Source organism: Lonchura striata, chromosome 2 (assembly GCF_046129695.1).
Source record: "Lonchura striata isolate bLonStr1 chromosome 2, bLonStr1.mat, whole genome shotgun sequence".
NCBI classification, from domain to species: domain Eukaryota; kingdom Metazoa; phylum Chordata; class Aves; order Passeriformes; family Estrildidae; genus Lonchura; species Lonchura striata.
In genome coordinates this window covers 52,043,646-52,059,085 of record NC_134604.1, presented here as the reverse complement: position 1 = coordinate 52,059,085, position 15,440 = coordinate 52,043,646, and the positions used below count along the sequence as shown (strand labels likewise).

The 15,440-nt window shown below is 35.0% G+C and overlaps 1 protein-coding gene across 1 annotated transcript in view; it reads right to left on the bottom strand.

The window, feature by feature from the left end:
- KLHL1 (kelch like family member 1) overlaps positions 1-15,440 on the bottom strand; it is a 185,967-nt gene that overhangs the window by 40,472 nt on the left and 130,055 nt on the right. The window contains exon 6 of the mRNA XM_021548042.3: positions 14,025-14,211. Coding sequence (XP_021403717.2) covers positions 14,025-14,211 — 187 coding nt within the window. The remainder of the gene's footprint in view (positions 1-14,024; positions 14,212-15,440) is intronic.

Genomic DNA, 15,440 nt, shown 5'->3' with positions numbered 1-15,440 from the left:
AATGAGAATAATGACAACAATCACCAACACAAAGTGAAATAGGTGTCAGTCCTATAATGTCATTGTTATCAGGAACATGAATGTAATACATTCTAGACTACAATTCAGACAAGAAAAGAAGGCCTCTTAAATAGCAGTAATTATTTTGATTGCAAGGACTCTGCAATAGCAACATTTAAAATAGAAAAATCTTTGAAGAAAAAGGTGGTGGAATAATTGAAAGGTATCATCAGTAGAGACTTTATGATACCTTTAATTGCAGATCATTGAGAATTTATTTTTCTAATATTTAGACTGTTCTTCATTCCCATGATTATGGTCAAATATTCACTCAGCTTAGACACTAAAAGATAATAAACTTCTACTTTTCCTAGGAAGAAAACTGGGTATTTCTGACAAAGGAATAGGTTTCTGTTCATTAGCTCAAATGTTTTGGTCTTGAAAGTAAAAGGATTTTCTGCATCTAGGAGAGGAGGAAAAAATCTTGATACCAATAGGATTTTACAAGACAAATTAGTTTAGCTATTGGAGAGTCAGGTGCCTGGTGTATAAAACATCAATACCATATTGCAATATTGATTTTTTTTGTCTATCATATATTTTCTAGCTTGATTATATTTGCATATAATACTCTTAAAAGGAAAGTATTATTACAATGCCAAATGTTGATATCACAAGTTTGCTCTGAAACAGAATAAAAGCAGAAGCTCTAAAGTATCCAGGGATGCATCAAATGCAGCACAAACAACAATGCTATTGCTTTATCTTGATGACACCTTTGAGCTATTTTTGCTAAAATCTCCTGTCACTAAGTGGACTAGAAAACATCTGTTTTCCCATTTCTTTAAGAGTATTAATTCCATACAACAAAAATGTCATTTTTACATTCTCTCACAGCCCTTTCTGCTAATTCTACATTGAGCTTAAAGATTTGACTTATGGTAAGGCTACTGGAGCTAAGAAATTAGTAAGCATTAAGGTTTTGGGGATGTTTCTTGGTAATCTGCTTTAGCATTTAAGCAACTGATTATATTTCATGACTTTGTTCTGTCTTTGCCAGAAGTCTAAGTGAATCATAGAATTGTAGAATTGCAGAATCATTTAGGTTGGAAAAGACCTTTAAAATCATTCACCCTTTAACCCAGCACTGTCAAATCCTGTACTAAGCACCAAGTGCCACATCTACATAACTTTTAAATACCTCCAGGGATGGGGAATCCATCACTCCCTTGGGAAATTCCAATAAACTTGATAACACTTCCAGTGAAGCAATTTTTCTTCATATCCAATGTAAACCTCCTCTGGTGCAATTTAAGGCCATTTCCTTTTGTCCTATCACTTGTTACTCGGGATAAGAGACTGACACCCACCTTGCTACAACCTCCTTTCAAGATGTTGTAAAGAGTGATAAGCTCTTCCTTGAGCCTTCTATTTTTCCAGGCTAAAGCATCTCAGCTCCTCACGAGTCCATACCCTTCACCAGCTCCACTGCCCTTCTCTGGACACACTCTGGGAGCTCAATCATTCTTGCAGTGAGGAACCCAGAACTGGACACAGGATTTGAGGTGTGACCTCACCAGTGCCGAGCACAGTGAATTGTTAATCAATAGTTACATTGCAGGATGATGAGTCTCTGCTGCCAGATCTGGAAGGAACACAGAGTGCCCCATATGGAACTACCAGAGAGCGAGATAGAACCCTATCCCCACTCACTTTCATCACTTCTAAGGTGAAATCAATATCCAGGTTTTCAAACCAGCATGTTGTGGTGCAGAGGAGGAACAGTCACTCACCCAGACTCTGGCTTCAGTGACTAGCAAAAATTGTCTCACATGACAGCTGAGATAAGAAAGTCATCTCCTCTCTGCCATAACTAGTGGATGGCAGTCAGCAGAGCCAACTCCTAACTGAAGCAACTTCCCAACTGTGAAAACTCAACAAAATGAGCTGTGTTGGTTAATACTGCCTGCCCCAGTCTGTACAGGCTGTGAAAGGATGTCTTAACAATGTCAGAAATCTGTAGACAGGGACTTTTGTCTAATCCCCATGAAAAAAACAGAGTAATTTGATTACATGTTTCAGAAAATCAGAAAATTCAATTTCCCAAGAACATGATGATGGAAGGAAACAATTGGAAAGTGACTGGTATATATATTTATGGAATTTGTAGATACAGGCTTAATGTGAAGATATGAATAAAATAAATAAAGGAAAAATTCATTATTCATTTTGAGCTGAAGCATATCTGCTGATTATGCAGAGATAGATACATTTTCCAACAAAACAAAACAGATGGAATACCAGAGAATAAATAACACACATATAGATCCAAATAAAAATACTGACTATATTAAGAAGTACATTAAATTATATTTTAAAATTTATTCTATTATTGTTTCCTTCTCTGATGTATCACTAGTGATTTTTGAGTGGTCTAATGGTAAAGTGAAATAAATTACTTATTAGACTGTCTTTAAGATAGTGGGTATGAAACTGTAAAGATGAACAAATACACAGAATATTGAAGATTTTACTATAAAAGTACTACACACCCAGAAAATTCCACTATACACACACACATGCGCAAACTCCTATTTGTCAGACAGACAGAGCTCTAGAACTGACTAATTTCAGGATGTAGCACTGAAGAGAGAGTATATGAAAAAGACATAGTGAGGTGAAGCAGAATCAATTTAGTAGTTATTTGCATGATAAAGAAAAGTTTTTAGTAAAATTAAAAAACTATTCCATGACTGTGAGAGCACAAATAATTTCTGGTAAGAACATAACAATGTTTCTTAATGTTCTGGGTACATGTCAGCCTTTTTTTTTTCCTAACTTAAATTCTACTTAGGATCCAGCTGGGCATTGGATGAAATTAGTTCTGTGTATTGTGCATATGGGCATTATAAACCCTTATTAATAAAGGTCTATGATGTAATGGGAGACCTACAGAGAGAAAACTTCAGAAATGAAATGTCATAGATGATCAAGGTAATTTTGCATTAATGTCCAACTGCTGCTGACAATTCCCCTGTGTATGCACAGGGATGAAAATTATCCTACCTCCCCATGTTTCTGATGAAGCTAAGATACTAGCTCTTACAATTTCACCTTTATCTACAGATCATTACACAACTGCACTAAATACAAATTTCTATTTCTTTGTTTTTGTTGCCATTTTTAAGCACATGAATTTGTGAAGTTGTTTTGGTAAAACCCTTCAAATGATTCTCTAATTATCTTCTCTTAAATTTTTTCTATTTCTAAAATTAAGCATATTTCAGTTCCTTGCTAATGACTTATCAATCAAGATTTTTGTAGAAACCTGATTGACATTGTCACATTTTTTGCATTGTTGGTGACTAATAATACAGCAAGTCATTGAATTAAAAAGAATATTTAGATAGCAATATTATTTGCAAGCCAATATTTTAATTCAAATGCAGAAATACCTAGAAACCTGTCCTTCAAAGATATTTTTATGTATTTTTGAACAAGCTGATACTGGCTACATGAAGTAATGAAGATTGTCTGAGACTATGAATGTAACATATTTATTTTGGTTAGGTATATTGCAGGATTTTTCATAAAAACAAAGTGAAAATTGCTTCAGAAGCAGATGAAAATCCCAAACCTATCCCCCTTGCCCAACTATCTTCGTGTTCGGTGTAAATATTTACACATAAAATACCTTTTTTTTCCCCTTATTGGTAGAATGATTCAGTATTTAAACCCATGGAGAAGGCTAGGCTATATTTATCATCAGAAAATTTCTATGATTTTCCCCTGTAAGAATTTCTGCTGATTTTGCTATTACTAAAGCTGTTGCTGACATGCACTCTGATAATTTTGTTCAAGATTTAGAGATGCTGCTGTGAGTAGGCGCAAAATGATGACCTTGATCTAGTGATCTGCAACATTACGTTTTGAACGGAAAAGATGGTGACTCAAGTGGAACGAACGTGACCTAAGGAGGTTACTGATGCAGATACTGAAGAGATTATTTTGGTAAAGAAACAGCTATACAGAAAATGGTAGCATAGGGTAGCAGTTCATTGCTCTATAATAAGAGTGCTATAAATTCCTTTAAGCACTCCAAAAATGTATAACACATACACAAAAAGAATCTTACTTTTTTTTAGTGAAAAACATGTATTAAAATGTTTGATTTTCTATATCGTGATATAAGATAAAAATCAGAGAACCTCTGGGAATTTTTAATTATTCTATATGAGCAGAAATCTCTAAAACCAATACAAGTTTTTCCCACAAATCCTTCTATTTCTGAGTGTAACAGAACTGACAGGTTTTCAACAGTGATTTTAGTAAATGTCTTTGATGTTGTGCACTTTGTTTTACAATATAGTGTTATGTGCTATTACATAAAACATTCATATTTTATATTTTTATGTAGTCTAAAACTTACAAAATTTCCTTTCGTTATTGATTTATGTCATGCAGTATGATAGTCTACCTTTGCTCAGCAATAAACTCATGCCTCTTTTAAAACAGTTCTGTTCCCACTGAAAATTGTGCAAATAATGTATTAACAATAAAAACAAAAGTTCCACTTGTGGACGAATTCAAATTCTAGGGCAACTACATATTCTGCACCCATTGGAGCTCCAACCAGTGGAAGGTAGGTGATGGTGACCTACACAAGCTGTGTATCTGTGTTTGTATGTCTATGTACATGTGTGTCTGCACCTAGAACCTTGAGGGATTTGGTCAAGAAGAATTTTAAATATGTAAATTAATATTTTGCATGTACTTAGTACTGCAGTTTATCTACAGCATAATTGATATTTATTCTAAACACATGGTTCATCTGACTGGGAATTCATTATGTACCATAATAAATCAATAAGCTTCTTTGATTTGGTTAAATAATGTGAACTGAGTAGTTTGGTGCTGAAACAGTACCAATTTCCCATAACTCCCAGCCTTCTTCATTATTTTTCATTACAGATCTAGAGATGCTCATCCATACCGCTTAGCCTTTAGCTCACTTCCTGGGAGATTCTGTTTTGCTGCAATTTCTTCCCTCTAAGGTAAACCTGCTGCATAGGGTGCTATTCCTAACCTTTACAGGTGTGACCCAGATAATTCTGATTGGATTCTATATGGTGCCATATGTAGTTTAAAAAGATAATTTTTATTTTGTTCTCTAGTTCAGAGTATTAAAAATAAGGTGAAAGCTCTACTGAGGATTACTTGGATGTTCTTGACAATAGAGACTTTTGGAACCAAATTTCCTAGAATTTGGCAAGGTGATTTTTGAGGTGGCTGAAGGTGTAACATAGAGCTGGAGGAGTAAACTGGGTGATGCCACCATTTTCCAAGCCTTATCCACACCAGCCATTGAGAGTGGTCCCAGATCTGAACTATTTACAGAACAAGAGTCAGAATTTATAGTGATTTAATCTAAAGCCAACACCAGTAGTGACAACCATTAATGAAAATTCAGTGATCAGGGTGCAGAAATTGGCTAGTGTAAAGAAAAAGATGAGATTTCTGATAATACAGAAATTCTTTAAGTTATCCATTTGCCAGGCATGTGTCTTCTTTAGTTTACACACAAGGATGGGGTTTTTTGTGTGGGTTTTTTGAGGTTTTTTGGTTGATTGGTTGGGGTTTTTTTTTTTGGTTTTTCCATTTGTTGGGTTTTTTGGGTTTGTTTGTATTTTAATAAGTGATATCTGCACTGTAAATATCAGACAATAGAGTAAATTGCAGGGAAGTAATTAGGGATAATAATCCCTAATTTCTTGGGATAATAATCCCCCCTACAAACCCATGATGCACAACCCTCTTGCACTGTCTGCATAACCCCATAGTTTGTATCAACATGTGTGAATTCCAGGGCAACAGATTGACAAGGTAAGAAGCTTGTGGGATTATAAAATTTATCTTGTGTGTGATAACTTTGGCTCTTCTCTCACATTTGAAGCCGTGGAAGCTTCAGAATAGGTCACCTCAGGATCTTCTTTTTGTTTCCAACTATAACTGAATCAGCAGTTTCAGACTGCTGAAAAAAAAGCCAGAATTTTTTTTCACACTGATAAAAAGCCAGAAATTTAATGATATAAAACTAGTACTGAAAAAATACCAGATGGTGTTAAAATATGTGGGTTTTTTTGTTTTTTTTTTTCTATTCTGAAATGCACTGCTAAATCAAAGTACTTAAACTGCTAATTAGCCTATCAGACTGAATGTTTTGGAACATATTGGAAATCATAGTAGTGAAAAGAAGGAAGTAATCATGTTCATACATATAAGAACTGGACAAGAAGAGAACTTTAGTGTGATTTATACATTTAATTATCTCATTAGTGATTAGACAATGTATTTTATATTCATCTGGTGAAGTAATTAGCCAGGCTTTACTTTAACTCTACAATTACATTAACATGTTGCAGAGTCAAGGAACAGTTGAGGAAGGGACCTCTGGAGGTCATCTCTTCTCTGGGCTGAGCAGTCCCAAATCTCTCAGCTTTTCTTCACATAAGAGAGAGGCTCCAGTCCTTTCATCACCTGCCTGAGATGTTCTTAAAGGACTGACCAATGTTTCCAGTGAGATCTGACCAGAGTGAGGAAGATGTAAGCAATTTGATGACTGAAAAGAGAATGGATAGAGGGGTAGTTAAACCTAAAAAAGTGGCATTTTGCCCATATTTTTCTCCGATAACTACCTAGGAAAAGACTGTTTCCTTATTCTTGATGAGCCCCGGTTCCCAAAGAGATGCACTGCATTGTCTTCGTAGTCAGGTATGTAAAGTGACCTCTCATGGTACTACCTGTCAGGGAGGAAATCCACTGGAACATCTCTCACTTCTGCAGTGAGTATTGAGGCCAATCTTTTTTGGTGCCTTAAAGAGAAACCAAAAGCAAATGAAAACAGGGAAAAATAATCCCTGCATATCTTCCCCTTTGGTAGCAGCACATGCTTTAAAATACCCATGCAAGGTCTGCCAGGGAGCCAATAGTGGATGGAGAGGGTGGCTGCTCTGTACCGCTTCCTCTGCTCCCTACATCTGTAACCAAGGATCAAATCTACATGTGCAATTTTGCTGTTTCCAAATATCTGAACAATTGTTAGGCAGATGTTTGGGGCAAAATGATCCCAGGCACTTTTCTGCCAAGCTGCTGTCCAGCTCAAATTACACTAGTTCCTATCAGGAACAAGAACAGGCACAGGACTTTGTTCTTTCCCATGCTGAACTTCATGAGGTTACTTCCTGTTGTTTCATTAATTATGCTTTCTCTCTGCAGGAGATTTTGTTGCTAGCTAAAATAAGATATATATATATATATATGTTTCTTAAAACAGTTAATTTTGTTTTCTGTTTTTTATTGTGTGAATCAAACTAAAAATAAGACTCTTTATATCGATATATGTTTGATATATTCAATAATGAACTCTTGGGCTATATTAAAAAGTATGAATTTCTGCAAAAGATAAATAATTCTCCCCAAATCCATTGTCTGGTTTTCTGTTTTAAAAAGTAGTAGATTTTTTTTTTTTTTTTTTCACAGCTGACTTATATCTTTTCTATTTAAGGAATAGTCAATTTCAATGCATATTTGCAATACAGACATTAAAAATGTTACGTATTCATTCTGCATAGCCTGCCGGCCACTTACTCTGGTATTCTAATTTTCTCAAGAAAACCCACCATTATGATATTGCTATGCTATTTTGATTACTCCAAGAGTATATTCTCTGTGTTACTGTTTTTGTTTATATATTCCATTATCATTTTTCTGTTGAGTCTTCTAGAAAGCATGAAAAAGGAAAACAGCCATGGGTACAGTGTTGACCTAAAGCTAATGGAATGGTACTTTTTTATTATTGCATTTTAGATCTAAGGTAAATTGTTTTCCCTTTCCAGTGTCTTCCATATCTAGCAAGAGAATGTCTGGGAAAACACTGAATTTTGCCAACACACATTTTTATGTTTAAAAAAAACACTTTAAATGGGTCTGTGTTTTGAAAAATGAATTCCAAAAAGTATAAAGAACAGTGAAATATATTACATGCAACTGAGCAAACACAAAATGATAGACTCATTTTGATTGGGAAGGATTGCCAACCTTTAACCCAGTACTGCTGAGTCAACCACAAAACCTTGTTCCTCTGTGCTGCATCTACGTAACTTTCAAATACCTCCAGGGATGGAGATTCAACCACTTCCCTAGGCAGTTTGTTCCAATGCTTAACAACTCTTTCATTGGAAAAACTTTTCCTAATACCCAATCAAAGCATCCCCTGGTGAAATTTGGTCTCATTTTCTTTCTTTATATTACTTGTTATTAGGGAAAGGACACTGACTCTCATCTTGCACAAATTCTTTTCACATAGTGGTACAGAGTGATAATACCTCTCCAGAGCCTCCTTTTCTTCAGCCTAAATAACCCCAGTGCCCTTTGCTGTTCCTTCACATCTAGCTCAGTAAAATTACTCACTTCTGACACTTGAAAATGACATAGACTGCTACTTAAATAGAGCAGACAAGATTTCAGAGAAAAACTGTAGGTGTCTAAATAAAAAGTGGTATACTGACAGCTGCTTGGAATGTCAGAGGCACAATTCATTGTGCTTATTGTCCTCCTAAGGTATTTTAAGGCTATGAGTACATGATTCTTAAAGATAACACATGCCTTCATGGAAAACACAGGTGAAAACAAATTAGCACCAAAGGCAGAAGACATTCAGAGGAGTGGTAAAGACATATATGTCATGTTATCAATAAAAAGAGTAAGATTGCAAGAAGGACCATGAAATTCTCACTTCTCAGTTCTTTTCTGAGCATCTATTTATGCAATAGGTAACAATAGCATGTTTGTTTGTGCTCCTGCTTGACAGGTGCTGCTTCTGGAGTCAGACCAGGGCTGATATAGGCACATACATAATTATATGTGCATACTTACAAAGTATGCATATTTATAAAAAACTTTTCAAGAAGCACATCAGACAGAAATGTTCAGTAATAAAAAATTTTGACTTTTCTTTCTTTTAAAGGAAAATATCTCCACAAGTAGATGTTGCTGTTTGTATATTCTACAAATACAGGACTAAGCACATACATTCTCAAAATTAAACAGTTACTGTAAATTGTATATTTAGAATGAAAATGCAAGCAAGATGAAGATTTTACTCAAGATAGTTTTGTCCATCAAATGGATAGATAATGAATGAGGTCAAACATTTTATGTATGTGAAGACAAAATGGTTCATAGCAATTTTTACAACTTGCAAAATGCCATATAATAATCTTGATAGATTTCGCTTTCTTTTTTTTTTTTTATTACTTTTTAACAAATATCTACTAAACTGAAGAGGAAGAAGACAGATTCAAGTCGCAGACAACTCAGACACATATCTCAAGAAGACAGAACTACCTAAGAGGAAAAACATTCCCTATTTTTGGCCTTTTTATCAGTATTTACAATAGGTTTTTGAATATTTCTTTCAGCATTTGAAAAAAATATGCCTATATGAGAATGAAAAATATAAATTTAAAATAAAGTTTAAATAAAATCTGCTTTGAGAAACGTCTTGCTAGAAATAAAATGAAATAAAACAAAAAACTAAATCAAAACAAAAAATCCCAGAAACACAAGGACATCTCCAAAATTCACTAGAACAAAAGTAACTTTATGTAGCTATGCTAGATGGCATGAGTGTGAAATAATTATATATATATATATGTAATAAACCACATTTGATAAATGGTATTTGTGAAGCAAAGAGGATTATTGAAATTATTTAAAATACATTAAAGAAAAGGAAAAATATGCAACATGAATGTATAAGTAAGAATGACTGGAGGCCTCAACTGCATATTTCAAAAGGTTAATTTTTTAAATATTTCTGTGGCAATAGAAGAGATCTTTCTAAAAGTGTCTATACAACAATAAAATTATTTTAATATTGCATGATACAGCTTAATAATGAATATTACCTGTTTACCAGTAGAGTACTTTTGGCAGCAGGTTTTATATCAAGTCATAAGATTAATGAAAAGCATATATAGAATATCAGTGCTTCAGTAAGTTGATGATTCCATCACTTTTTAAAATGACCTGCCACATTTTTATGGAAGAGTTCATGTTCATGCAACTTTTCATTTCTTTTTTTCCTTTGTATTTACTTAAAGACTGGGATTCAGTAAACAAATAACTAATCTAGGACCTTGAGAAACTAGTCTAGGGCTACTCCAGAAGTAATATATAGCAGTGGTTTTGGATCATGGTTACTGTAACACCTTTTGTTTTCTTTTTCTGCAAGTTCTCATTTTCCTTTATTATTTTAACTGCTACCTAGTGAGACAGGCTAGAAAACCTCAGGAGAAATTAATCAGTATTCTGACATCATTACAACACTGCCTGATTACTGATACCAGTCTCCACTTACTGCATATTTTCCTGCTCATAATCCATAGCATGTTTCTATCTAACATAGACCATATACATCATGTTCTACCACTTGGCTTCTGCTCTATATTTGGGATCCCAGGATGCCTGCAGGAAGTCAGAGCTTAATCATTCCTAAAAATTGCTGTATGTCCAGTCTTGCAATTACTCATTTATTTCAGTTAATCATCCTCCTCTAGGTGTGGATTTCTGTATACTATTAGATTATTAAATACTGCTAATCCAAATTAGAGAAGTCATTGTGATGCTATTAATGGGTAAAGTGAATGGAACATTGTCAGAACTACACACCCACAACACATTAATGCATCCCATTCCATTAATGCACATATGCTGAGAAAATGTGTTTCTTATATGTGCCTTTAAAATTAAATTAATAAATGAGCAAAGGTGTGTGGAAACAGAGATTAAAATTCTTTTAGTTTGTATAGGAAATTAAAATTACAGATTCATCTAACTTTGATACTTTCCTCTCTATCCATTTAGTACTATGGTACATTAATTTCTCACATCAGGCAAAATTCCAGTTGCTGATTTCTGGAGTTTAATTATCACTTCATTTTTTATGGAAAGGAAAATAATTATAGAAGAGATTTCAAAACAAACTTAGCATGCTAGGCTACTCTTTATGTGATGTGCCATACAACCTTCAAATGCTCTCATAATATTTGCACTTAGCCACTATTTTATATGCTGGTTAATAAACTGCTAATTTGTTTAGCTCATCCAATTATTTGCAACGGTTTCACATTTGGTAACAAACATCAAGAAGTATTAAAAATACATCATTGTGAATTTCAACTACCCATAACAGTCTTTCAGTGAAGAAGGTTGTGGGGGAAGAAATAAATTACTAATTCTTTAGGAGCAATAATACAATATCAGCACCATCTCCCACCCCAGGCTTTCTTTATGAACTCAGTGACTCTTCAAAACAGGCAAACTGCACTCGGGTCTCCTGAATGGACGTGTGGAAACAAGACTCACTGCACATAAAAGCTAGTCAAGAACACAGCAGGATCACAAGAGGGATGAGCTGAACAGATGCAAGCTGAGATGGCACAGCTGCAGAGCCTGGGTTACTGGGAATACATATTGCATCAGCTGTAACACAGGCTCCTGCTATGCAGATGCTCCTCTGCCATACCAGCCCATTCTCAAAGCAGTTTTTATCTCCTGAAAATGTGTAAAAGTCCTGCTAGTTTTCAGTCAGAGAGTGCATCAACAGAGGGTTGAACCTCTGTTGCTCTGTGTTTTCTCCTGCTGCTACTGAAATGAACTGCTTCTGCCTGACCTGAATCTGCAAAATAGGCTGTGTGTTGATGTGATAATAGTGTTATGCTTGTGCTGTCATCCTAAATATTTCTGTATATTTATTGAGGAACAGATGTTAATAGTAAATAAGAACAAATACAGCTGCACCCAAATTGGGTTTATTATTGAGGATTATTAGCTCATTTCCTACCTGAATACTTGTGTGTCTTGTAATTTTTCCTAAGTAAGAGGATATTTTTTTTATCATCCAAAGACAATGTTCTGTGCACATCCATGACTAACATTTAGCTACACAATTGTTTATAACTGTTAAAAGGACAAAAATAATCTGTAGCTACTTTAAGAATATATATATATATATATATATATATATATATATATATATATATATGCATTGTCTCTTTCATCAACAATTTCTTATTTTCATAGAATCATTGAACAATTTGGAATTGAAGCGACCTTCAAAGCCAAAAGATCATCTAGTTCCAACCCCTGAGCCATGATATAAATACCTTTCACTGGACCACATTGCTCAGAGCCTTATCCAGCCTGGCCTTGAACACTTCCCGGCATGGGACAGCTTCTCTGGGCAGTATGTGCCAGTGTCTCACCACCACCCTCAGTAACCAATTACTTCCTAATATCTGATCTGAACCTATGACCTCAGTTTAAAGTTATTGCTGCTTGTCCTATGACTACATGCCCTTGTAAAAACTGTCTCCAGCTTTCTTGTTGGTGCCTTTAGATATTGGAAGGTGGATTATTATAAGGTCTCCCTGGAGGCCTTTTTTCCTCTGTGCTGAACAGTCCCAGCTCTCTCAGCCTGCCTTAACAGGAGAGGTGCTCCAGTGCTCTGATCAACTTTGTGGTCCTCCTCTACACTCATTCCAGAAGATCTGTGTCATTATGGGATCCCAGAGGTGGATTCAATACTCCATGGGGGGGCCTCAAGAAAATGGAGTTGAAGGGCAGAATCACAGTCACAGAGTCACAGAGTTGTAGAATAAGCTGAGTTGGAAGGGACCTACAAGGACCATCCAGTCCAACACCTGGCCCTGCACAACACCATCCCCAAGAGTCACACCATGTGCCTGGGCGCATTTTCCAAACACTTTTTGAACTCAGACAGACTTTGTGATGTAACCACTTCCCTGGGGAGCCTCTTCCAGTGCCCAAACACCCTTTGGGTGAAAAACCTTTTCCAGATATCTGATCTAATCTCCTCTGACACAGCTTGATTCCAAAAGCATGAAGCTGCCTCGACTTGCTTGTCATATTTCTCTTGATGCCACCAATTTATTTTCACACAGACACAGATGCCATACATTCTAATCACCGGTACAACTTGATGGGAAAAACATGAAATGGCATTTTGCAAACAATATTGTCTCAGCTATTTAGGGAAACAACTTCAATACTAGCACCTAGGCAAAGAGTTGTGAAATATTAAAAATATAATTTTATACTATACTTTTTAAAAGTATAGTTTATTTTATATTAGAACTAGTGTTTCTGAAGGTATAGTCTTCAGTCTAAATATAAATACATGAAAACTTAAATGCTGTGGAATTGTTTGTGAATATCACCAAAAAAATTATAAAGCCCTTTTGAGTATAGAAACTTGCAATATAGCTAGTTTTTAGTTCAAATATTTTGTTTCACTTCATTCAAGAAATCAGTGGATTAAATTTACCAGAAATGAAAGCACAACCTATCATCATAACTCTTATTCCAAACAAATAACAAAGAAAAATGCTTTGATAAAATTTGCATGGTAATTTGAGGATAATTTAGCCTTCCTTTATCTGTTTAAAAACTAGCAATCTAGTTGAAGCTGGTTATCTTTCTTCTCTAAAATACTTAAAAATTTCTGCACTGGAAGACTCATGAATCACCATTAATATTTTAGACAATTGCTTAAGAATCAAATACATTGCATATCTAACTGCCATTTATTAAAGGTCAAAATAACTGAGAAGTATTTGACTTATAATGGGAAAACAAATTCTAGCAATCTATAACTAAGGTATATTACTACCATTCTAGTTTTATTGTTAAATTTCTCTCTGAAAATTATAATAATTTTGTAATAATAAAACTTTAATAATAATGAACTCAAAACTCAGTTTCTTTTCTCTAAGTGTATTATGCTTTTCCTTAAATATCAGTAGATTTTCATTGGACCAAAATCTTGGCAACATTTCTTGACTGATTTAGGCATCCCTCCACCATGATGAAAGCTATTTCACCATTTGCTGGCAAAGAAAACATGAAGTATAACTCATAAAGCAACAAATATCCTATAATACCTTTGTTGTTATCCATTCCTCCAACAGCATATAGTGTTCCAACTGTAGATTTTCTAGGCTTAGTTCTTGGACTTTGCATGAGAGTTCTTCTTTCTGGTAAAAGATGATATTTCATGGCTTCCAGAATAAGCTTCTGGCATTCTAGGTCATCCTTAAAAAGTGCATGGTTTTCCAGGTCAGCCAATATCTGTGAATGACAATAAGTGAATAAAACATCCTAGAAATTCCTAGCAAAGCAATACCATGCAATGAGAGACAAATACAAATGTAGGTCACAAGTGTATTTCTTCATGCCAGAACACACACATAGTTTTGCAGGGCTATTTTTTCTTGGAACACAGAGAGAAAATTAATCAATTAGTTGATTTTTAAAGGATTTTAAAACCAGTGTTTCATTAGCCCTTAAGACTACAATCTTAGTAATCTTTTACTGAAGGCTTTGAAGAAAACTAAATATTCTCTTGTAGGCTGACTTATTTTTAATGGTTTCCAGCATAACACTGAAAGAACTCAGAAGGCATCTCTTTGCAGGATCATCCCTTATTTTAAAAACCAAAGTGAAACAATGATCCCACTTGATAACCAACAGTCTTCAGCGCATACAGGTAAAAGAATATTCTATTGTGATTCCAAAGAAGGAGGCTGCAAGTTGCAAATGTTGTGTTTGATTCACTTGCCTGTATATACATATCTACCAGCTTTTAAGATGTTGTAAATTGCCATGTAAATTTTCAGGATCCCACTGAATTATATAATCTGGGTTAACCTCACAGCTGACCTAGCTCTGAGCAGGTGTTGGACTGTAGAACTCCTGAGGTCTGCTTCCACCTAAATGATTCTCTGATTCTGTGATCTCACTGATGTCAGGCCAGAAGAGTGCAAGGCTCATGCAGATTTTGTGCCGTATCTGCCAAACCCATGTAGGTATCTCAGATAGCCTAAGGCATCTAAATTAGAGCAAGATTTAATTGCATATAACTGCATATCTGTACAGTGCAGTAAATTTCTAGATATTATACGATATCTATCTGGAAGATCAAATAATACTCAGAGAAGCAGCTAAAGACCAGCAAGCAAGAGAATTTCATTCCTGGAGTCTGTGGATGCGTTCCCACAGACATAAAAATGAAAAATTATGCAAATTATTTTGTAGTTGCCTAAAGACAGGAAGCTAGATTCCATTTACGAACTCTTATCTATTTCATCTGGACTTCAATGGCTGCAGAAGAAGTTTGAATGTCCATTGTCAATCTGTCAGCCTTTGTCAGACAACACGTTTTCTGTGACATCTGAAATATTAACAGCTGGCACATGTAGACAGCTGTTGTCTGCTTCTGATTTTAGGCATTAGTCATGAAATGAATATGTGTTTGAAAGAAAGGCAATGCATGTTACATTGCCCCAGTATCAACACAG